The 26,091-nt window shown below is 35.5% G+C and overlaps 1 protein-coding gene across 1 annotated transcript in view; it reads left to right on the forward strand.

Moving 5' to 3' along the window:
* The first annotated feature begins 10,254 nt into the window (after nucleotides 1-10,254).
* The window catches only part of LOC108364954 (homeobox protein slou-like), a 27,808-nt gene continuing 11,971 nt past the window's right edge, over nucleotides 10,255-26,091 (forward strand). Inside the window, 5 exon segments of the mRNA XM_017618840.1 lie at nucleotides 10,255-11,029; nucleotides 11,031-11,065; nucleotides 11,068-11,096; nucleotides 11,128-12,555; nucleotides 16,957-17,209. Of these exon segments, the coding sequence (XP_017474329.1) occupies nucleotides 10,980-11,029; nucleotides 11,031-11,065; nucleotides 11,068-11,096; nucleotides 11,128-12,555; nucleotides 16,957-17,209 (1,795 nt within the window). The 5' untranslated portion in view covers nucleotides 10,255-10,979.

Consider the following 26,091-nt stretch of genomic DNA (forward strand, 5'->3'; position numbering starts at 1 on the left):
ATAGCAACTCCTTTTTTGACCAGTATTGGATATAATTTTTTTTTAATAATTTTTGTAATTCTGACGAAATAATCATGTACATCTTCAAATTATTATACCTCGGGTTCTGTTCATCGTAGAGACTTCATTGTTGACTCTCACAAAAGAAACCGCCTTGTCAAAAAAAGTATTTTAAAAATAGTTATTAAAAATTCAAGTTTTTTTGGAACATGTTTTTTATGGAGAATTAAACAAGGATTACGATGATGTAATTTTAAATCTAAAATTTACTGGTCTTTACTATGAAAATCAACTTAAAAAAGTTCAACTGTTAATAGCTAAGTTAACTTTAGGACAATCATAACCATCAACAAACAAACAACGTTAAGATGAAGTCTCTCCGATGAGTAGAGCCCGAGATATAATGATTTGAAGAAGTACATTAATGGTCAGAATTACGAAAAAATTCGAACTTTGACAGATCATATCTCCGAAGAAAAAAAGAAAACAGAATACCTCGAATCCGTGTTAGCTTATTTCATGTATAGAACCCATAAAAAAATTTTGAGCGAATAGGAGACATGGCATCATTTTTTTACGAAATCCGTCCGACATGTATCTATATATACTTAAGTATATATGAATATGTTGTGGCATACTAATATTACTACACATATGTGTATAAGTAAAAATACTCTTATTTTTTACTTTTTGTAAAAATGACTGCGACTGCAATATGAATGAATTTCAATTCCATAGTTTTTAGTTTATTCAGTTTGTTATTAGCTTTTGAACTGATATAAAACACAGATATTTATATTTCTTTGCTTAAAAACACAAATTTATATTTATTTCTAGTATTCGCATTAAAGCAAGACTACAAAACTAGTTTTTTAGCATATTTTAATTAATGGTAATAATATCCCGAAATATCCCGGCATCCCGGGATTACCAATTTAGGATCCCGAAATCGCGGGATTCATAAAATGTTCCGGGATTGGATGCCTTAGTTCACTCCCTCACATATTCTTAAATAATGAATAATGAGAAGACAAGCAAATTAAATAATTTGTGGTTATACGGTGCGTATGGGCATCATTTGGTATTACATACACTCCATCCGACGAGTACACTTTAGAAAAAAGTGGTATAAGGTATTTTAAGATGCCAGAAAGTTTATTAATATTAATATAAGGCGGAATATTATGGAATTTATTCAGAATTTTCTATAAATAGTAATATATTATCGCTAAATCGTTTTAAGCTGAGAAACATATAGCTTTTGGTATCGATAAACCTCTCGAAAATAATATCGATAATGGCATGTTCATAAAGTCATCAGTGAATCCCCTTTCTTGAACTGGAAACGGCTTCTAAAAATAAACAAATTTCATTTCTTGATACCTTTTAGTGCAAAATTATTTTTTTTCAGAATTGGATACAAAGATTAGAAGAAACGAGTTCTGCAAGACATAAACTGCCCAGAGGGGCGTTATTTGAGTTTGGTGTTGGGGGCATGCGAAGATGTGTTGCCGCATGCTGATCACTCATTGGGCACATCTGAATTTATTCTACTCAGGTAAGAGTTTAGTCTGTTGCAGTATCCAGGCGAAGTAGCCTTGTATGTTGCCAACAATATTTCCTCGTTTTTGCCCCAGGTGCTGCCGGCTGGCAACTTGAAAACCTTGTCGCGGCTCTGTACTCTATTGGCAATAACAATTAAGCGCGCCGAGAAACAGGCGGTGAAAAGCGTTCGTCGAGGATTTCGTAGGGGAGCGGGCTAGACTCCTTGCATTGAAGAAGCGATATAGTTTGGAGAGGTAACCGTTTACTTTCGAGTACAAGTCATCAATTCCATTCGCGGGCACCATTATCGAGCAGTCAACAGCGTAAGAGAGACTGAGGGAGCTTTGAGATATAATNGGGGGGCGGCTCGAGCACCCCCTGCCCCTACCTGGCTACGCCCATGTGTGCTAGTTTTATCACTGAAGATTACTGACAAATGTCGCCTACTCTGATTATTCGCTGACTAGCGTTTGAATCTCCGTGGGAATCATCGTTCCATTGTTTCTTATACTTGTTGTATAAGTTATTGTCCAAAGCGATGAATTTCCTAAGGCAGTATTGATAACTTAGCTTGTGAGGTTAGCATCTAGCTGCTTTCGAGTTTTCTGAAAAGTTTATTTTGAAATTTTTTTTTTACCTGATATACCTGGGTAACCTGTTAGACTTCTTTTTAACATTGGTACTATTCGAAGACATAGCTTACGTTATGAATATCTATATATATATAATAAAATTGTAACAGGCCCATGTCTGTATATTATAGATATTAAAGAAAAATTACTATGGGGTCTCTTTCTCAATAATATTTGGAATTTTTGTCTCGAAACATAGAGGAAAAAGAAATTATAGAGTTGGTATTTGTTTGAAAATTGCAGATTAGGTAAATTGATAAGATAAATGAAATATTACAATATGGCTGTCAACAGAAAGAGGTTTAAGCAGGTTTACAGGTGATGCATTTTTTGTGGATGTTGCCACCTGTTTGAAATTTTTTATTTATAATTATATTGCATTATCGGTACCAAACTAAAGAGGTTTAGGAAAAATATTTTTGAAAAATTTTATTCATTAAATTTCATAAAAAAATTAGATAAACTAAAGAGGTTTACGAAAAAAAAACCCTTTAAATCAATTATATTTTTAGGAGTTTTGGGAGGGAGTAACAACACTTTTTAACACCGTGCCAGTGAAGCACGCCGGGTATTTGCTAGTGTTACACATAAACACATTCAGTGTAAATGTCGCCTAATAAAAATTCCCAATCATAATTAGGCAAACAATTATTTAAAACATCAACTCACGAGCATCAAAGTTAAAAATTGACCCGAATCTTTCAATAGTCGATTATTCATTAATTTGCTTACAGACTTCCATAGTAATATGATAAGCGTTCACGCATCTGATAACTTTACAGTATTAAACTATGTTCACATATCAATATTATCTCAATCAAAGCTCGTTTTTTAATCACCCCGTTTACACAGGCAAATCTCAGATTATTAGCCGTCAAATTTGTTGTGCTCGTTATTCTCACATCTCAAGGAAAAGTTATGTTTCTTCACTGTGCCACCGTGATCACGTTTTTCTGCTATAATAAGCAACATAAATATATTTTAACTTAACATTTTATTAAAAATACCTTTACAAACCTCTTTTACTTGCTTGCGTTCATTTTTGTTTACTTTTACATTTGGCATTTCTCCTCTTTTTCGCAAAAACAATCGATAAAACTAGGATGGACACCGAAAAGTTATCGGTTAAATCTGAGATTATTTTATAATTACAGATTAACAAGGGACGAATTTTATATGGCTAATCTCTTGTTATAATTACAGATTAGGGTGTTAAGCTCGAAAATGAGGATAATCTACTTATATGTGAACCTAGTATTACTTACTAAAATTAGGTATTAGATAGGTTTCAGTTTATTTACTACGCTGTTAATTTGTGCGAGGTATTCTTACCAAGTTTAAACTTGTTAATTTGTTGTTAAAATTAAAGTTCTTTATGTCAAATCCAATATTTGATTCCTCTATCTCTCTCTTTATTTTCTTTCAGTGTCGTCCATCACCGTTGGCATCCATTCATCAATACACCAATTAAACCAAGTGCGACAAATGGTGTTGTGAACAGGGAATATGCGCTTAAAAACTAATTAAAGCGAAAAGGCATAACAAGCTACCCATTAATAATGCTGCCAACCCAACCGAGTGCTGAGCAGACTAACCAGCTCCAATCCGATAGCTTCCCTACGCTCCTTCCCCGCCACAAGTGCACACGCTCACGTTCCATTGCTTCCATTTAGTGGTTAATTATAGAAAAATGTCTGCACTGTACTGAAGACAGTAATGCAAAGCAAACAAGCCGATAAGAGGAGTTTAAACAGAAAAAAGTGGGAGGGTGGGATGGATGAGAGGAATTGTAGGATGCGGTGAAAAGATGTGCATATGTATGTATGTAAATATGTACTGCATATGTATGTGTGAAAGAGTGGCGAGTGCTTAAAAACCTCCTACAGGATGGCAGAAGAAGAAGTAAAGAGAGCAAATTGTGTGAAGTGCCACCCAATTTCAATATGCTTGTATGTGTAAGATTATACATACATACATATGTACATGTGTGTATATATAAAGGAGTTAAAGTAAATGCACCGTTAATATATATACAAAATTACTGCTCTAAAAAGTAAAAGGAAAATCTGAAAAACCTAAGAGAAAAACGTGGAAAAAACAATAACAAAGCAGCTCTTGAAGTGCGGAACGCTACTGCATTGCTATGCCACTGTCAAGCAAGCAGGAATGCACCTCCATAGCTTACAAATGGAGTTCGTTCAGCATCGCTGCCATCGCACATCGTCGTAGTTCATTAAGCAGAGCAGACGTCATACGCAGCTGCCACTTGCCGCACTGAATACCTCCAACACTCGGCAAGCAAAAGCTCCAGCAAAGCATTATTACACATACATATATATGTATATGTATGTATATCCACCAGTTTTAGTGAAGTTACTTTATTTGCGCGCAAAGCCAATGTCACCAACAGCAGACAGCAGAGGATTACCCCCAGCCGGAGGGTGGTATGGGGTGAGAGGTAGGCGCTGCCGAGATTGCCCGACGATGCGCATAAACCGCAAATTGGATGCGATATTAAATTGCCTGTACAAAGCGCATATAAATTTTCCACAATTTAAACAATTTGCGCAAATGGAGAGCAAAATTGTCCATGAGGCGCTCATGGAGTGGAGTAAGTAATAGGACACATATCCGGCGCTTAGTATGCCTTTATAAATATGTATGCGTATGCGCGAAAGCAGCACAATTGGCAAAAGAGAAGTGCAACATCCAACGGGTGTGTGTGCATGTGGGTGTGTGTGAGTGAAAGAGATGGCAGATCGTTGCTTGACTGGAAAGTGCCATGACCTAGCATGAATCATTGTGAGGCGGTGGCGTTGAATTGAGTGGACCACCTAGCCTGCATTGAAGCGCAAGGGCGCCTCGCTACACCTTCTCCGCTACACTAAATTTACATTTTTTTTCGTTGTGTTTTCGACTGCTAAGTAGTTTCGTAAATTTTCTGCTCTTTTTTGTATTTGAGCGCTCCACATTTTTCGCTTTTAACAACTTTATCATTCTTTTTTTTTTGCTTTCAGTTACGTATTTTCCACATTCCATTTCATATTGTCGGAATCCTATTTCGTTGTTATCTCACCAGCTATGTGTGTAGCTGTCGCTGCAGTCGCCATTGTTGTTATTCTCATTTTGGTATCCGTTTCCGTTGTCGTTGCTGCTACTTCTCACCACCCATCGCGTCTCCATCACTCGAAAGCTTCTTCGTTCGTTCGGCACGTATTATGTGGAAAATGAAAATGCTTGTCGTTATTGTTCAGCTTCAGTAATTCACTAAATGCAGTTATACACAAAAAATGATTTATAAGTTGATGCGGCAAAGAGCAGCAAACAAGCGTACGAACATTGGAAAATTACATGTGTGGCGCACTGAACAGGGTTGCCATTTGGTTTTTTTTTGCTGATTTTGGTATGTAAAGAAAAAGTTTAAAATTCATAAGAAATGTTCCTGTTTTTTTGCCGGGCTTATCTAAAGTAAAGCTACTGTAGTAAAGTTGCTAGAAGGGCATACTAAGTTAGGTTAGGTTAGGTGTTGGTGGCTGCCCCTATTTAAGGGGCTCACTTAGATCGTTGTTGTTACTTCTTTTTAAAATCACTGCTACCGGTAACTGCGAAGTTAGAGCGAGAATCGTTGATTGCCGAGAACGATGTTTCGTATACGGCAAATGTTAGTCCCGAAGAGCTTCTCTGGACATATCATTTAGTACGCACCCAAGTGCGCATGCCACAATCTAGCAAAAACTTGGCAGTCTAGAGGAAATATTGAGCTGTGCTTCATACAGCTTCGACAAAAAGGATTCGGCAAAATATTGAATCTCACTGAACACCGATAAAATAATGGCCTGCAAGGGCACCCACTAGAATCAAGAGATCCAGTTTCGCGAGCCTAAGGAGATCCATAGACCGCCTTCAGTCCACCCTCGTCCAAACTCCAAGCCTCTCTCTTTTTGGCGATTCTTCCGCATCTGGCCAGTTCATCAGCCGCTCAGTTTCCTGCTATATTACTGTGGTCTGGTACCCAAACAAGTCTGACAAAGTAATATTCCGGAGCTATAGAAATTGAAGCTTCGAGCGTACCATAAGCATATATGTATGTAATACTCCTATATTGGCAGTAAGAGCTAATACCGTAAGAGAACATTACAGTACAGATATGTCAATAAACGCGTACAAGATATTATAAATCAACATGTAGATACGCAACACATACACAAAAACGGTACTGCCAATATAGAAGTATTACATATATGACCCTAAGGTCATGTGGACTCCACTTTTCCGTCTTCCGTCAAGCTTCGACCCATCCGTGTAAAAGTTTACTGATACTATTAAATCACTTGAACACTAAAATCGTTCGCCCCTATGGCTTTTGGCGTTCTTTTAAACTTCGGCACTACATTTCTATTTTTATGAGTGCTGCGTAAACTAACCCTTTACAACTAATCATACAAACAGGTGTAAAATGACCTGTCTTGGACATATTTAATAATAATTAATTTAATATACACCCGTGTAATTTTCAACCAAATTATTTGCACGAAGCTCGGAAAATTTGTTTTTGATTTGAAACTTCTTCAGCGGCGGTCGCTTGGTTGGGAGTAAAATGGAAAATTCAACGGAAAATGTCAATGGAAATGATGCAACGGAAATGGTTGGGGCTTAAATATGTAAGTGCTTCTTGAGTGTATGCACATGGTATTAATTTAACAAAACCTTGCTAATAAAAGGTTAAAGAAGAACACTTAGAAATAAACCAACACAAGAATGAAAGTACATAGATAAAGAAAAGGACAGAGGCAAAGGTAAAAAATAAAAACAAAAACAAAGATGCGGTAAAATAAAGGAATAAAAGAAGATCAAGGTAAATTTAAACACTCTACTTATATAAGGGCAAAGGAGAAGGGGAATATGTAGAAGAAGAAAATGATAAACATAAAAGTAAAAACAAAGATAAATGTAAAGAAAAAATTGAGGTAGGAGACCGACAAAAGTAAAGATCAAGATGGAGGAAGAAAGATTAAAATAAAGGTAATTATAGAGAAAAGTATAAAGACAGAAGAAGCAGAAGCTCGGCCAAACACTAACATATGTGTAAGCGCCAATCTATTATTATTATTATAGAGACAGAGACACAGATACTCAATCTATGCACTATTTTGGGTTTTCGGGATTCTCGGGACTTATCTTTATAATAATCAGTATTGTTTTTCGGTTTTGTTATTGATATTTTTATCGATTTTGTTACCGAAATTTTTATCGATATTGGTATCGATTTTGCTATCGATATCTTCGGAACTTATCGCTATAATAATCGATATTTTCATAGATTTTTTATCGATATTTTTATCGATTTGTTATCGATTTTGTAAACCATATTTTTAGCGATCTTTATAGATGTTTTTAACGATTTTTTACATTTCATTTATTTTACTTTTCTATTAATATCATTTAAATTTCAAATTATTTTATTTTTTAGAAACTAATTTTATTTATGTTTTTCTGTAACTTAATTTTCTTTTAATGTTTGTTCTTGTTTTTCTAATAAAATTGTTTTTGTTTTTTTAATCAAATTACATAACTTTCTTTTACTTTTAAATTCTATTAATTTATAAAGGTAAATATTTTTTTACATTTAATTAATTATATTTTATTTTTCTATATCATATTTTTTCTTTTTCAATTACATGTTGAGATTTGATTGGTTTAAGTAACAAAATAATTTTTTTTTAATTCCATTTATTTTTTAATTTTTGTTTTATTCTTTAACTTATTTTTCTTTTAATTTTTATATTTTATTGTTTTAAACCGAAAAATATTTTTTTTTAATTTCATAAAATTTTGAAATGTAATGTGTTTTGTTTCTGTAAGTAAGTTTCTTTGTTTTTTAAGTTTTAAACTTTATTATTTTAAGTAGAAGCGCATTTTTCTGAATTCATTTAAGTTTTAGAAATCTATTTTTTTTTGCTTTTACTTCTTTTTTTAGTTGAATTGTTTCCTATTTAATATTTATTTTAATTTTCATTTCATATAATTTTGAGAAAACTTATTGCTTAACAAAACAGAATAACTCCAAGCCTTCCTTGTTAGATCTTTAAATTAGTCTTTTGAAAGGCAGAAAAGAGATTTCAAGATAGATGCCAGAATTGATGAAAGACTTCTATCTTTAATTTTAGGAATACAATAAGGGAAAATCATGACTGACAATGTTGTTCGACACAATTTCTAATAGAGAAATGGAAAATAGAAATGAGTAATTTTTATGTACATATGTAGTTAGTTCTATCATTAATTTTTCAGTTGAATTACTAAAACAAAATTTTGATGGGATATTTTGACAATTACGGCTTATTTAAAGTTCTATGTGCTCGTAAAATAGAAATAAAAATAAGAATCTAAATGACAAGAAGATGCCAACGTTTAGCATTAAGCAGCCGTGGATTGAAAAAAATGGGGCGAATCGTTGAAATCTTACATGACTTGATGCCTTGTCAACCCCCTTAATTACTACAAATTTTGATGCATACCAGTGTTTCTTTGTATGAATAAATCTGTTCATGTACAAATAGTAAGTATGTATGTATGAGAGGAGTGTAATTTCCGAGAATTTACATGGCAATGCATGGTGAATTTTAATTAATTAGGCATCGCAAACGTTACCCAATTAGCATATGTATACATAAATGTATGAGTTTGTGTGTGTGCGTATGCAAATATGCATATGAGTGTGCTTGTATGTGTACAATTTATGTAGCTATTTGGCAATTAAATTACGTTCAACGGAAATTGGCAACACTACAAAGAAAATCGCATTCAAGCATTAAAAACTGGCAGACTGTCTGCCAACCCGCCCGCCAGCCACCCATTTAACGCACTATAGCATAACGCCAACAGCAAAAGCAGCAACTCAAAATAGACTAAAATGCGAAAATACAATAGCATAAGTAGACAGCGGCACACACACACACATACACCCAAACACATGCCTGTGCATATATATGTTGGCCAACATTGTATGCGTAGCTAAAAACAAGTCAATGAAAACGAATAAAAGACTAAAAACAAACAACAACAATACGTAGAAAAACGAAGCACAAAATCGGAGCCAACTCAACTCAGCAAATACTTTAAAACAAAACCCTGAAATCCATTTCCCGTGCAACCAAGCGTTTAAACAAACAAATTTTTCGCTAAATAATTTGACAATTACTCACATCCCTCAAAGTGGGGACGCTGACTGGGGGCAACTATTATATATACATATAGTAAATAGGAGAAGTCCGCAGCAGATGTAGGGGACGAGTTGCCGAGCGCGAGCGCTCGCAGGCAGGCAAGCAAGTGAAAAGTGAGCGGAAGAAAAGAAGGGAGGCAGAGGGCTAGAGTTAGACGCCTCCCCGTAGTAGCAGTCACCGACTCTCTATCTCTCTCACAGCCAGTAGGGCCCTATAGGGGCTGTTAAAGAAGACGGAGGTGGTGCAGTCATTTATTTTTGTTTCAATGGTGCACATTTACGCTACCGTGGGCAATGGCGTGCAACGTAGTGCATGCGAAAAATAAAAGTCGCCTCGGAACACACCATTACATTTGCTAACGAGGGGAAAACAAATTAAATCATTAGATTGTGATACTGATCCTTTAAACTTAAGTACCGAGCGTAGTTATGGTGTGTCAAAAGATGCCGCATACAGCAGCGAACTCACATATGTAGGTGTATGTATGTAGATGTGAAAGGATGTATACACTCGCAAAGGTACACGTAATTGGGGGAAAAAATCAAAAAAAAAAACAACTTCTATAAAAGTCAACTCATTTCCATTAGCCAAAAAAGGCGGAGCTACATACTTCCTGCATGCGCCCGAAAAGTCACTCAAAATTCACACTCATTCACAAGGCGAGCGCGCCGCAACAGATATTCTCCAATGGGGCGTGCACATGTGGCAAGAATCACCACCACAACGTCATGGGCGACACAGCCACCACCACCGCCACACACAAGCGGCGCCTCGAGTATGGGGTGTCGCGACTGAGTGCCGCAGTATCGCTCAGCATCCGCTCAGTAGCAGTTCCGTTGTCGCAAGCAGATAGTACGGGTTCGGTAGTCAGCCAACTACTCAGTACTGTGCGACTTCGCTTAACTAGATTAGCGCCGCGCAACAAATCCGAGTGACAGCGCAACCGACTGACACAGCTGACGCGCGTAACGTCAGAGCGCGCGTTCAACCCTTCGCATTACGCGTGAGTGTGACTGCGTTTTAGTTGTGTTTGAGTGGGGTGTGCGTGACAGACATCAGAAGAAGAAGAAGAAGAAGACAGCAGAGCAACCCCACCGCGGCTATTCTGCCCCTCTGTTGATACGCACTGCAGATGAAGACGCGACGCGAAATCAGTAACAGTCGATTGGCTGCCATCAGAGTTACAAGTACTTAAACGCCGTCAAGCGGACGGAAGCCAAAGGTCGATCGGTCGTCACTAATAAATCGTCGCTAAATACTTCCGTGTACGCGTATAGCTGACCGTTGTCTCCAGTGTCGCATGACTTTAGGCACCGGTGTCGAGTGCAAGGAATAAAAGTGTTTGCACAGCGTCAGCAAGCGTCATTACAACAAGTGAACGCATAGTGTACAGAACAGTCTGCTGAGCACGTTGGGAACTTTGAATCATAGTTAAGTGAAGAATAACTGGGTTAACGAACGCGCCTTTACTCGCGTGTGTTGTGAATACAAAAATTTTTGTCGAGAAACCTTATTAAAGTATTTAATAAAAAAATAAATAGTTTAAGTGTTTAAAGTGCTGCCAAAGCCCTCCGGCAAAATGGTGATGCTGCAGTCACCAGCCAAAAACTCCGACGCTTTGCCAGCTCAATGCCGTCGGCGGCCAACTGAGTCCCAACTCCAATCCGATTCGCCTAAATCGAACACTTCACCGGAGGTTGCAATGCAGTAATGCCGGCGGTGCTGCAACGCCCACGTCAACCACGTCTAGCGCCTCGCTAACGCCAAAGATACCCAAATTCATTATAAGCCAACAATCTCTAGCAACCGCTAATAATAGCGGTACCTCAACCACCGCCGCCGGGAAATCGTCCAACGCCAATAGCGACAGCCTGCGCTACTCGCTCGAGCGTCTAAAGCAGATGACAGAGTTGAATGTTGTGAATCGCCTAAGTCCCACTGCAACGACCGCCGATTCACCTGAACACGCCGATGCGGAAAAGTGCAATAATAATAATAGTAACAGTGTGAACAACAATAACAACACTTATACTAACGGCCCCACAGGCAACAGCAACGGCGGCAACAACAACTGTAATACCAACAGCCGTCCCTCCCTTACACCGCCAGCCACATTCCCCAGTCCGCCACAACGTAAGCTGCTTGAGTTTAACGATGTGCCCGGCCAATTAACGCGCCCAGAGCCTTTGCCTCATCCGCATGCCGCTCTCTTGCAGCAACATCCACATTTGCTACAAAATCCGCAATTCATCGCCGCCGCCGCCGCTGCCCAACATCAGCATCAACATAATCACAATCTTCAGCAGCATCATCAACACCAACACCAGCATCACCATCTCCACCAACAACCGCCAACGAACCATCCGCATTCGCATCCCCACCATCCATTAGCAGATTTCCATCCAATGCGTCCATCGCTGTCCACTATGGTTGGTTTGACGCCACCACCGCCATCGTCGCAAACTTCGAATTTACATCTGCATCTGCCATCGCCCGCCAGCTCGCCGCTTTCGCCACCCACATCACCGCTTCAAGCACAACATTCCGAACAGCCGCAAACAACACCGCAACCGCTGTCACCCGTGCAGCCACAACATCAGCACCAGCACCAACACCAACACCAGCAGCCACATTCCACATCTACGTCCTTGTCTTCCGTCTCGTCGAATGTTGCACTTTCGCCCCAACAACATCATCTGCTGTCAACGCCACCCTCATCAATATTGCTCAGTGCTCCGCATACCCTTCCACATGCCGCCCAATTGGCCAATTGTAGTCCCTCATCAACACTTACGGCGACGCATGATATGGATCTGGAAAGGATTAAGCTGGTCGCTGCGCAGGCAGTGGCTGCCCGGTCTACCGTAACATTGGGCTCAGCTGCTAATGCGTCTAGTACCTCGTCTGCTGCCGCTGCCGCCTCTATGGCCGCAGCGGCATCCGGCCTGTGTTTGTCATCGTCAAATCCGCGTCCAGACCTTAGCGACTATGGTTTTCGAATACAGTTGGGTGGGTTGGCGGCGGCGGCCGCTGCAGCTGCAGCCACTTCACGACAAATAGCGGCGGCAAATTATGCACGCAGTGATACGAGCGAAGAGTTGAATGTGGATGGCAACGATGAGGACAGCAACAATGGGTCAGATAGCACGCCAACGGTGAGTTTTGGGGAATTGGGGTTAATGCTGTCGAATCAAGAAAGTANAGCAACAATGGGTCAGATAGCACGCCAACGGTGAGTTTTGGGGAATTGGGAAATGGGGTTAATGCTGTCGAATCAAGAAAGTGTTTAGTATTCACATTGATATGTATTACCACTTCATTTTAAAGCAGTGAGATAGAAACGAAGCTTGTGAACACCTTTTGTATTAATATTTTGCACTATCTGAAATAGAATAGAATAACACAGTTGTTTAAATCGTTTTGAGAAGAAAAGGAGAGGGTTCCAAAATAATTAATCTGAATGAAAAGTTTCGCACTCTGCGAGTAGATGTTTAAATGAGATGGTCTTAAAGGCTCACGAATGCCATTACTTATTTATGGAATATACCATGGTTAAATGTTCGCCGTGACTTCTTATGGTGGCACGGCTCCGTGTGGTCAAATTTTCATTAATTTTCACGCATAGGTTCGGTTGTATTCGAGCCATGGTCTGGGTTATGTTGGGCTTAAGGTCGTCGGCCAACTGCGGCTTATTTTTTAGAGGGGTCAAATCGTACGACCTTGGTGATCAGTTCAAGTCACCTCTGCGAGAGTTAACTATATCCTCAAATCGTTCATGCGGAATGTTCATTGTGGTGTCCTCTATGCGGTGCCATGGCAATTTCGCATGTGTGAATGAAAAATAAATTATATGTAGTCTAGGCAGATCCTACGAAAACCAAATCGCGGACAGAATGGATAACAGCCTTTCTGTTCCTTAAGGAAGAGGTTTTACTCTAGGCGGCCATCATAGCCAAGCGATTAGGTCCCAAATTTAAATCATACAAATACGAATTTTGTATTTGTTATTTAAATACTTGTATTTGAAATAGTTAACATCCCTGGGTAATGGCAGAAGAAGATGGGGGAAACCAATTGGAGAAGCATTTTACTTTACTTGACATTTCCAGTTGGCATTAGTTGGAACAGAAGATAAGCGCTTTATTGGTATCTGCCAAAATCGCTGGGCGGCTATTTTACCAAATGTGAGGTTAGAAAGGTAAAATTTAAATTTCGGTACTCCAGAAGTGGTTGAATCGCTGCTGTCTTGAAATACACATACGTTAGAATACTTACTTCCTAGCCAAACTCCATAGAATTTCACTCCACAGTGAAGAATAAGTTTTTTTTTGTACAGTGGGTTAAGCTCCACAATTTTTAATCAACATTTTTTATATTATTCAAAATATATTATGTATTTATTCGTCCTTCCTAATCTGCAGAAGGTTTTGAAATCGACGGCCCTTAATCAATATTTTACTGCTTAGCATTTTAACCCTTTAACGACGTTCGCCAATAAGTCGATTGATTGAGGCGCTATAAGTATAAGTATAAGTATTGTATATGCCAGTTGTTGTTAAACTCCAGGCAAACTTTTTATACCCGAGCGCACTTGTGCGCATCCCATATAACGGTAATTAAGAGAAATACGAAATCTTCGATAAATCGGTAAATACTAAAGCAAATTTATTCAAATTTGATATGTGCAATAATTCTTTACCAAAAAATACGCATATGATAAAATTTTGGAAAATGGGCGTGGTACCGCCTACTTATAATCACATATATGTGTCTCGGTAGCCGTTCTACCAATTTGTTCCAAACTCGGATGGTTATTGCGCTTGCCACATAAAAGCAATCCGTTGAAAATTAGATATTGAAATCGGACTAAAATTGCGACCACTTTTCATATGACGATATATCGAAATTTAAGGACACCGGTTCATTCAAAATTGATACCAACAACAATCCCTTGAAAAGAAGTAACATTATTTGGTAGTAGGTGTTCTTCCATTTTTGCCAAGTTTTAACGTATTATTTTTGTTGTTATTTAATTTTGGTTATTTTTTTTTAAATGTAGTTCATTCTTCAACAAAAACAGTGTAAATCCAAGTACCCAAGTTTGTGCAATATTAAAATAAAAGCAACAAACCTTCGTACAAATTTCGAGTTTTTTTGAAAATTCTAAAAAAATTAATTTTTTTTAGCCATTTGAAACTTGTACTTTTTTCAACTAGAATTCAATTCGCTATTTTTATATTGGGCTATTGGTACAAAATAAAAAAATTGGAACAAAAAAAAAATTGTTCCAATTTTTGTAGTCAAAAGATTGGTACAATACAGCGATGTTCTACTGAAAATTTTCNTTTTTTTAGCCATTTGAAACTTGTACTTTTTTCAACTAGAATTCAATTCGCTATTTTTATATTGGGCTATTGGTACAAAATAAAAAAATTGGAACAAAAAGAAAATTGTTTCAATTTTTGTAGTCAAAAGATTGGTACAATACAGCGATGTTCTACTGAAAATTTAAAAAAAAATATTTTTCGTGATTGGGATAAAGAAAAATATATCGGTATTCACACAATTACAATACGATTGGCACCAAATTTTGGCAAATACCAAATCGTGAGACACTGCCTTTAAACTTGTATTTATACGGATGTTGTTAAAGTATGAAATATAAAAAACTAACCAAAATTAAATAAAAATAAAAACAAAAATAATATTTTAAAACTTGTCAAAATTTGCTGCGGATATAATTTTTTCGACCACTGTACGTTAGTTGAATATGATTACTCGGCCGCGCTATCAAAGTAGCCGCTAAGTGTATTTTAAAATTTTCAGGCAATAGCCTCATGCGGTTATCGCGAAGCATTGATTTAAGATTACTTTTATTTTTTGTTATCCGTGTAAAATATTTTATTTTTATTAGTATTTTTNTATCAAAGTAGCCGCTAAGTGTATTTTAAAATTTTCAGGCAATAGCCTCATGCGATTATCGCGAAGCATTGATTTAAGATTACTTTAATTTTTTGTTATTTGTATGAAATATTTAATTTTTATCAGTATTTTACTTTTAACCAAACTATGTTGAAATAAATGTGAAAATAAAAAAATATTTTGTTAGAACTGACAAAGTTTAACACCCACCTTCCTCCAAATTACTCTAACATAAAAATATATACCAAAAATGAGTTCAGCGAACAAAAATAACAAATATTTTGTCAAGAAGACTATTGGCGTGCTATAATTGATTTTCATCCCACTGTGCGCCATTCGATTAAATTGGGGCGCGATATAAGCGGTAAGCTTGGCTCCATAGCGTGTGCGCTTCTAATTTTTAAAGAAGTAAGGACAAACGATTTCACTCAAATGCACACCAAAGAGAGCTTTTTTTAATGTAACGCATGTGCATTGAGCCAAAACGAGCCATCACTGAACAGAATATTCTCCATAAAACAGTCGGTTGACTACCATTCGATTTTGTGCCGATTTACTGAACTCACGCGCAAATTATGATCATTCGGCCTTAATTCCTGTACCAACTGGATCTTAAAAACTCATAGGTCGAGATCTTTGCTTAAAACTTTCTATAAAATACTCAGCTGCAATTACCGATGCGGCCGATGCGGAAGCAACTATTTGGCCCTCCTTAATACTAAGCTCTACAGCAGCAATTGTTTCTTCGGTGCACACTGCTTTATCTAGAAACCACATTAAAAGTCCGATTTTATTCCAATTCAGAGCATATGTTAGTTATTTACGTAGAAATGTGTAAATATTTTATTCGAAAATTGGCTAGACAGGTGGCGCACTACGGGCTAAATCTCTTTTTTTTGTATAAAAAAAAATATATCGAGTTGAAAATGTTTGTTTAGACTATAACACCGTGCGATAGTAACATCTACATTAAATAAAATCAATATATTCGCGAAACCATGGGCCACATATAGTAAAACTGCGGTTTAAGATTTTTCTTTTGATGTCAGATTTTTTTAAAGAACTTTGAAATTTAAAAAAATATGATTACTTCAAAATAGTATATGAAGAATTTAGTGCAATGTAGAATATCATGTGTATCGAATTAAAGCAAAATTCTGTAGAATTAAAGCAGATTCAAATTTTTTCTTTGAATAACCTTAAAATAGTATAATATTTATTTTGGAAAGAATTATATGTCATCCTCGAATTTCGTCCTCTTAACTTTATAAGTTTAAAAGTAAAATTAATTAAAATTACATTTTCGTTACCAATTCGTCATTGAAAACCTACAATTTTCGTTTTAAATTCTACAAAATTTTCTCTTTCATTTGGTACCCTAATTGTTATTCTACATTGACCTACATTTTTTAGATAATTTTTGAAATTAATCATATCTCTGAAGCATCATTTTTTTTACATTGTGCTGAATTTTTCAAAAATTTTTGAAATAAAATATATCCGTAATATGACCTACTGTTAGGAAAGCTATAGTTGCTCGATTTAAAATATATATTTTTTAAATTTTGTGCTCATGTAAATACATACATATTGGTTAAAATACATTTTTATTAGTTAAATTTTCTATTTAACAGGCTTGCCCTGTTGATCTGACACGATCGGTGCCGACATCCGCCTCAACAACTTCCTCAACGACCAATGCTTCAACGGAAAAAGAAGCCACAAAGCGGCTAGCTTTTTCAGTTGAGAATATTTTGGATCCCAATAAATTTACTGGGCGAATTGGACCTTCGGGACATTATGGTGGACGCGGTTGGGGTTCAAGTAGTAGCAATGCCGATCGAGATGATGATATGCACGACGATGAACACAGTGAAGATATGTCAGGTGAGTTTAGCGAAATAAGTACTTTTGTAAGTACGAGTGTGTAGGCATAATAGAAACGAGCTTCGATGCCTTTTTTATTTTTATTTTTTTTATAATGAAATTTGGATTTTACTACGCGGAAAAGAAATTATTCAATTAACTTTTTGGGTACCGGATTTAGGACCTAATTTTCTGCAAAAAATTTTCATTGCCTTTTCACACAATTCCAAGTTTTCGCATAAAAATTATCGCGTTGAGTGGTATGTGCTCTCCTCATTTTGGAACCACTTTTCGCACAGATTAAAATATTAAATTTCAGGTCAGTAAAGGTCGTTTATCCTGGCTGCACGGCGCTGAGAACTGGCGGTTATGGCGGCTCTTTCATCTTTCTTAAAGAAGTACAACCCATTGCAAACAGTCAGTTTTTGCGGGCGCAATGACTCTCAGAGCCTACTTTACCCAAGATTCGGCAACCTTGCTTATTAAAATAGCCTGAATTGAAGAATTTCTTTAAAACGGGCGAAAATTCTGCCTCTGAAGACCCACCACTTAGAATAAGAAGTTTAATAACAGAGGACCACAAAGAGAACTCCAGCTGGAAAATCTCTGAGCTCAGTTGATCTAGAAGTTTTCGGGGTCAGTGATCGCGATTCCGGCCATCTCGCTTTAACGCATCTAGATCAAGGTCGTATGTGTTCGGATTCTGAAATTTTAGGTGCACACGTGGTTTGATCTTTTAGCCAAAGTAACTTATGGTGATCGTTTAGAGGTCTTTTAGAGGTCGAATTTGAACTGCTTTTAAAGATTGTCCCTACTATTTTTAGAGTCACTGATCACGATCACAATATCCACGTATATGACCTGAATTCGAATAATTTTAACTTTTCGATACTGAAATAATTTTTTAAATATTTTTGTAGTTTAAGACACCACCGATTTAAAGATTTTCATTTAGTGGGTTTCGAAGCATCAATTGGCAGATTTTTTTTTTCTAATATCTATCGTTTTTCGGCGAACGTTTCCATGTCGCACCACTTATATTGAGCGGCACTTGTAGGCATAAACATTTGAGTCCTTGGCTTGTCCTAAAAACAACCTAAATGGAAATTTCTTACTAATTTTTATTTATGACTCTTAATTACTTCCTTCCCAGCCAAAGTTACTAGCATGCCGGGGCGTATGAGTGACAACAATGTGTAGCATCAATATCAACACCTCATTAGTGCGGCCAAAATAGACATTTCCAGTCGCATAACAATAAATCAATGAACAAATGTTTATTAAGTTATTGTTACGTTTCTAAAAAAATCCGAGCTTACTAATTTGAGTTATTTACAATCATTGGGCTATGGAATTACTCCAGGTCGAAAGGTTGTTTAGCACTTAAAAATACCTTTCAACGAGATATTACACTTTGAAACTGAGTCTTAAATAAAAAGGTTAGACAAAAACTTTACTTTTGGACTCACCAAGGACGACAATTTATATGTCTCCTAACTCTTATCAAAATAAGCTTTCAAACTAGGGGTGGGGGGTCATTGCAAACAATTTTTTTAATTTTTATCTTTTTATATGGGAACCAACTTAGGCTACTGTGCACTAGACCATACCACTTTACCAACAAACAAACACAAAATCACCGTACACCACTGAATCTAATATACATATTTGTGCAAGGCAATTTCAAAAAAAAAAAAATTTTTTTTTGCCGAACATAGAGAATAATTTGATTGGACTGTTCAAAATATATCCATGGTAAAAGTTTAATGATTTAGAACGAAGTACTTGCAGTCAATCAATTTTCCAAGAAAAATTTGCTTTCTCGAGTCAGAAACGTCGATATATCATATTTTAATATGCGACTGAAAATGCCGAAGCACAGTGGTTCAAAACTGGCATTTAGTGTTTACAATTCACTGGAGCCTTCATTTTTCACACAATTTGATTAATCGTTTTTTTTTTTGCATGAAAGAAAATAAAATTTGCAAGAGCTGGTTCAACCCGATTTTTGAATTCTCGTTTGTTTGTACTAAATTTTTTAGTGCAAAGCGCAATAAAAGTAGCAATTTTGAAGAGAATCGATATGCCTGTTCCAGTTAATAAACGGGACATAACAAAAACTCGTTGAAAGCAATTGTAGCGTTGCCCAAAAGAAAAAAAATGTTAGAAGAAAAATTTTAAATGTTTTAAAAAAATTATCACCAAAATAAAAAAATAAATCAAGTTTCTAGAAAAATGTTTGGTATGCAATTTTATAGAATATTAAATTTTAGTGTAATAAAAATTTGTTCCGCTAACATTTCGAGCAGCGTTTGCTACATTACTAAAAATTAACGCGAACTCTTGCCCACTTGCAATTTGCACTTTATACATAAAAACAAAAAAAAAAAAAAAATTAGTAATTTTCTTTATACTCTTTCTGCACCTTGCACTAAAAAAAAAATATTAACAAATTGAGTGAAAAATAAAGGCTCCTGTGAATTGTGAAAATAATATGCCAATTTTGGACCACAGTGCGAAAGTATAACAAAAAATGTAAAACGTTCAGCAAATAAACTTTCAAATGGCCTTGCAAAAATATTGTAGACTCAGGGTACGGCAAACTTTTTATCCGATACAGTCTACTGTGCATGCAATGCTTTTTATAAAAAAAAATTCTCATAAAAACTATCTGTTGTTCGAAGGCGACTTATAATTGCGGTACCCTTCTATGAGCATACATATAAAGATTTTTATAAAAAATTTTTGTAAATTTTTAATTTTTTTATAAATATATTTTTTTGTACATTTTCATTTTTTATTGTGTAAGCTTTAGTTGCTTTTTGGAATTTAAATACCTTCAATCCTAATTTTTCAATAAATTTTTTCTTTTTATTTTTGTAAAATTTAAATTTTTTAAATACATATGTATATATGTATGTACTACATATGATCGGGCAAATTTTTTTATAATTACACACTCATGTAAATTTTTACTTTTATTGTAAATTTAATTCTTTACCAATATTTGAATTTTTGAAGATGCGGTAAAAAAAAAAAACTTGTAGTAACCCAACTAAAATACAATCAAATATAGTAGATAAAACTGCACGCAATTCATTTCTTTCGAAAGCGATTATGGCTTTGAGTCGAAAAATTTAACTCCTTTTTACATATGTATGTGTATATGTATGGATGTATGTAAGTAGCTTAGAATGCATTCTGAAAACTAATTTTTGTATTTACTACAGACGAATGGAATTCGTTCGTTCTAAAAAAGTAGCAATAAATATAGAACTTGTTTGTGGGCAATCATGCGGATAATATTAATGTATGTTTGCACAAAAAAAAAATTCGAGTTTAAAATTAGTTAAATGCATTAAGGCGATATTTATTAGCCTAATCTGTGAAACATTCTTTTTATAATACATATAAAGTAAAGTAAACCAAATCCATTTAGATTGCATTCAAATCATATTTCTTAGTAAGGCAGAATGTATGTAGAAATAAAATACAAAACAAATTTTCCAGCTTTCCACTCCAAATACCGATAGCATTTCAATTTCAATAAATATTCGCTTTCAGCAAAAAGCAAAAAGAAAGGACCTCAACCCACTTTTGCCGGCACTCCTCATATTTGAATGATTGTTCGTCGAAACGCTTGCCAAAATTTTGTTCTCTTTTCTTTCTGACTTTGCTTTTGAAGAATTTGCTGAAATCACAACACCTTTGTTTTTATTCAACCATGCCTTGCTGGCGAAAGGGAAGTTAGTTGAGTTATTTGGGCAGGTTGGCTATGCTTTTGAAAGAGACTATTTGTTTTGTGTGGTACTTGTGTGTTTTGGTTTGCCTATATGAACATTGAGATTTCTACAGGCATGTGAAACAGCTTTATATACACAAACATATTTATATTTGGAATATAAATTTTTTTATACATATGTATGTATGTATGTGTATAAGGTCTTCTTTTTATTTTCAAATGCATGTATGTAATCTTTCGTTTCAGTGCTGTATACTAACAAAATGTGTTGAAATGTTCAAGAGGCGGAGGTTGTTGTTTTGCATTCAAGTTTTTTTTTTAATATTTCTCCCCTCAAAATAAATGGAGGGGTACTCAAAATTTTCGATTTGCTGATATACCTATCCATCGTGTAATACTTTTAATGGTCATATGTATGTCCTTGCCCACATATGTATGTAGGTACATATGTACAACACAATCAAAAGTAAGCATCAGTACATCCCAGCAAAAAATCGGTAATCGCTTTTAGCGGTAATGTGTTCTAGAACGTATTGCCTTATAATGTTTCAAATTGTTTCGCTTCTTTTAGTCATTGCCGGTAATGCATTGCAGAATGTTTTACAACATATTATTAATTTCGCTGCTTTGATTCATTACGGGAATGCAAAGTAGAATGCTTCCCCGTTGTCAGCTGAAAAATATAATGAATACGCAAAAATTATTTTTTTAGCACTAATTTGTGTGGAAAAATCCATCGCATAAAAATCATGTTCGTTTAATTTACAGCGAAGTTGAAGTTAGTCCTTGAAGTGAAGTACATGAGTGTGGAAGTACAATTTTAAGTTTAATTAAATATGTTTGTGTGTATATAGCGATTTTTACGCAAGATCTAAATACCTAATTACATACATACATATGTATATATACAAACTGATTTATACAAATTGTAATTAATTTTAATCTTTTTTTTTCTGTTTTAAATTTAATATAAATATGTATGTATTTATCTAGTCATTCTACATTAGTTTCTCTGTAAGATATTCTTTGTTCGCCTGTTCGTTCGAAGGTAAGCTGCTGCGGGTAAGGGCTTACGGCCAATGACATGCCATTGTTAAAATAATGTTCTCTTGGAGCGAAAGGGTAAGCGATTTCCATCACCTCGTTATTTTTTGCTGGGATGTTTATATCAATTTGTGTATACTACATACATATGTACATATGTTGGCAAGTATGTGATTTGTATGTATATATATGCATGATAGTACTTATATTGAATTCCTAAAATCTGCTCAGCCCACCTACATATACATACATACATACATATGTATCATGTGACTCAGTCATGCTCTAGTGAATTTTTGTTTGATTGATATTTTAATTGGAAATTCGTTTTATGTTTTGACGATTTTAGATTACATTCGTACTATGGTAATTAAAAAAAGAAAAAATAAAAAAGTACATTTATGACTGCAAAATTCTTCAGGATTTCAGCTTTTGCAAGAGGACATTTGGTTGATTTTGGTTTTAATTTAATTTAAATAGATTTTTACCAGGTCTGATTGAAATTGTGATTAGAAAACAAAATGGGAAGAGAAATAGTGGGATTGGAAATTCAAAGCCATTACAGGGGTACATAGGGTGAAGTGTAGGAAATATATCAATGCGCTTGTGATTTTGTTAGCTCTGCAGGTAGAATTTGCCAGGTAGATAAGAAATTAGTTCTGTAAGTCAGTGTCAGATAAAATATTTTCTAAATATCCGTCGTTATCTCAAGCTGGATTCATATTTTGATAACTATAATAACTATTTATATAACTATCAAGCAACTTGCAGGGGATTTCTGCTGAGATAATTTGCCCACCCTCTTTTTAGAGAGGCACAAGTCAACAATCATACCCGCAAATATAAGTGCTTGTGGATCGTACAGATTCAACACAAAACAGGTATTTATAACAGTAGTTTTATAGTTAGAGAATATATGTAATTATGAAAAGAAAATATTTGCATTGTTGTGTAGCGCTCTAATCGATTTTCATCTTTGCTGATTTGAGGTTTGCTAGCTGAGCAGCGATTTCACGAATCCTCCATTTAATTGCAAAATTTATCATTCATGCCAATGAATGTTGTTTTTGTTCTCGGCTAACAGGTGGTTTTGACACGAAGAAAATGAGTTTAGTGCGGGTAATATAGTAAAAGCACTCTATTTTTGAGATTTTAGAAAAATACGCTTGAAAAAAATTTTTTTTTATTAAAAAAATTTACCTCAATGTGATATACATATATAGGAGTTTGCAGAACTATGCTGATCACTTTCATGTTGTTATTAAGCCGGGTATATGTTATGTCCGCCTGCGTTTCAAAGATAAGAAATTACGATGATTTCCTGTTCTGCTCGACACGGTCAATTTTTATGCCAATTTTTAATTTAGTCGGCCTTTTCCACCACTTGCATTTCCTGGATGGCTTACATATACATAGATTTTTTCTAAATTGTTTTTTTAGGTGGTAGCTCTAATTAAAAACGTATATGAATAGAAAGATATCCCAACACTTTTCGTTTAATTTATTAATTAGAATTCGACTTTGTAAACAGGTGGCAGCCTTCATCGAAAATATTTTAGAAATTTTGCATTTTCTTTTATTTAACACCTATTGCAACATGGATTTCATACAGCTTATTATTGAAATACATTGAATTCAACTGTTTAAATAGGTGGCAACCCCCTTCAAATATTATTCCGCAACAAAACTTTTCTAAACTCTTTCGTTTGATGCCATAATATAATAATTAATTTAAATTATGAATGAAATTGAGTTTTATTTTTAATTGATTGGCAACCCTGCTCAAAAGTATAGCCGACATATAGCTTATTTAAACATCTTTTTATTGACATCCTATTAGTTCAATTGAATTCAACTTTTCAAACAGTTGACAATCTTCTTCTAAATTTATTTTAAAATATACATTCATAGCTACGATATGATATATAAATCAGACAAAAAGTGTTGGGACATCCTTCTATTCATACACGCTTTTAAATAGAGCTTCCACCTAAAACAATAATGAAGAAAGAAATGTATATGTATGTACATAACCACACGGGAACAAATATTAATAAACAATGTTTACCTAATATATCGATCATTTATCGATAGTTATTCATACTTACATATTGATTAAGTGCTGTAGTATTAGCGCTTGGTCTACATTGTCGAAGATTCGGTTTAAATAACTTCGGCATAATCTTTCAAAGTGTAATTACTGCAAGTTACGGATATTGGCTTTCATACCACACAATTAACTCAAAGTTTGTCATATTCATTATTATGGCCTAAAACTGTTCCTCAACCCCACCTTTACATTCTCGCAAAAGGAGGCGCATGTATGTATGTGTTGCAAATTACGCTGTAGAACTCATGCTTCCCCATTTGATTAACATGAGCTGAGAAATAGTTTTTTGCGTTTTCTGGCAAACAGCTCATTTGTCGTCTGGACGATTCCGCGAAACACCGAAAATCTAAACATTTTATATTTTTTAACATCAATATTGGGAAATCCAAATTTAATTTTGAGTATTTTTCCAATCATATATTAACGGTGAGAATTAGCAGCCAGAAATGGCTCGAATTAAACCAGGGACGTGAACCGGTTTAGAACCGAACCAGTTTCGAACCGGAAAATTGCTTTTTTCTATTAATTAACTGAACCATTAACCGAACCGAAATTTTTCACAAATGTTTGATCCGAACCGAAAACCGAACCACTTTCCATAAAGGTTTAAAGGTTCGTTTCAACCAATTTTTAATAGATAAATGTACCCACTTTTTTTCTGTTTGTTAAACACGCTAGTACCTACCATGTTTGTCTACCATGTGACAATATCAAATGTAAAGGCAACCCATCACATTTGGCAGACACTTGACCGTTAACGTTGCGCGTTGTTGCATTTGACACTTAAACTTGCGCGTTATTTGTTATACCCGAGCGCACTTATGCACAAGGGTATTCTAACTTTGTTCACATAACGGTTGTTTGTAACAGGTAAAACGAATCGAGATAGATATAGACAAATGTATACATAAGTGATCAGAATGAATAGAGAAATCGATTAAGCGGTGACTGTCTGCCCGTCCGTCTGTCCGTCTGCCGGTCCGCCTGTGCACACGATAACTCGAGTAAAATTTGAGATATCTTAACCAAACTTTGTGCGTGCACTTCTTTCGGGTGTAGGACGGATGGTATTTAATATGGGCAAAATCGGATAATAACCCCGCCTAACTCCCATATAACGGTAATTTAGAGAAATACGAAATCTTCGATAAATCAGTAAATATTAAAGCTAACTTATTCAAAATTGATGCTTGCAACAATCCTTTACCAAGAAATACGTTTGTGATAAAATTTTGGACAACGGGAGTGGCACCGCCCACTTATGATCATATATATGTTCACAGTAACCGTTTACCAATTTGTACCAAACTCGGTATGGCTATTGTACTTGCCAAATAAAAGCAAAACGTCGAAAATTATTGAAATCAGACTAAAATTGAGGCCGCTTTTCATATAACGGTAAATTTCAGAAATGCTTGAAACTTCAATATTGCGAAATTTAACGACGCTAATTTTCTCAAAATTGATACACCCCGGCTTACCATGTAGCGGAAGGTTTCGGAAAGGTGAAAAAACATATATTTAATACTTGCGCCGGGTATTTAATGTTCGGCTCCGCCCGAACTTAGACTTTTAGTTGTTTGTTTTCGAACCGTTGAACCGAACCGAAACCCCGGTTCAAAGACCAAAAAAACCGCTTTGACGAACCAATCCAAAAATGCAAAAACGGTTAGAACCGCTGAACCGAACCGACAAAATTTGTCATCCGGTTAACGTCCCTGAATTAAACTACTCAACAAAAACATTCACACAGAGCTCACTCATCGCCCGTTACGTATACGCCCAGGCTGAGTCCATCAATGAAATCATAAACGGGCATGAACCTGCATACATACATATGTATGTATGTACGTGCGTATGTATGTAAATATGTATATATGTACATATGAGCTTCTCAAATTAACTAACTATACACATTATAAACACAATGGTGTCCATCATCATCAACACGTTATCGCTGTGTTTGTGTTAATAAAACACAATTAACTCAATCAATGGCTGAATGAC

The sequence above is a fragment of the Rhagoletis zephyria genome, unplaced genomic scaffold (assembly GCF_001687245.7).
Source record: "Rhagoletis zephyria isolate East Lansing unplaced genomic scaffold, Rhagoletis_zephyria_1.1 Rzeph_scaffold_01726, whole genome shotgun sequence".
Lineage (NCBI taxonomy): Eukaryota > Metazoa > Arthropoda > Insecta > Diptera > Tephritidae > Rhagoletis > Rhagoletis zephyria.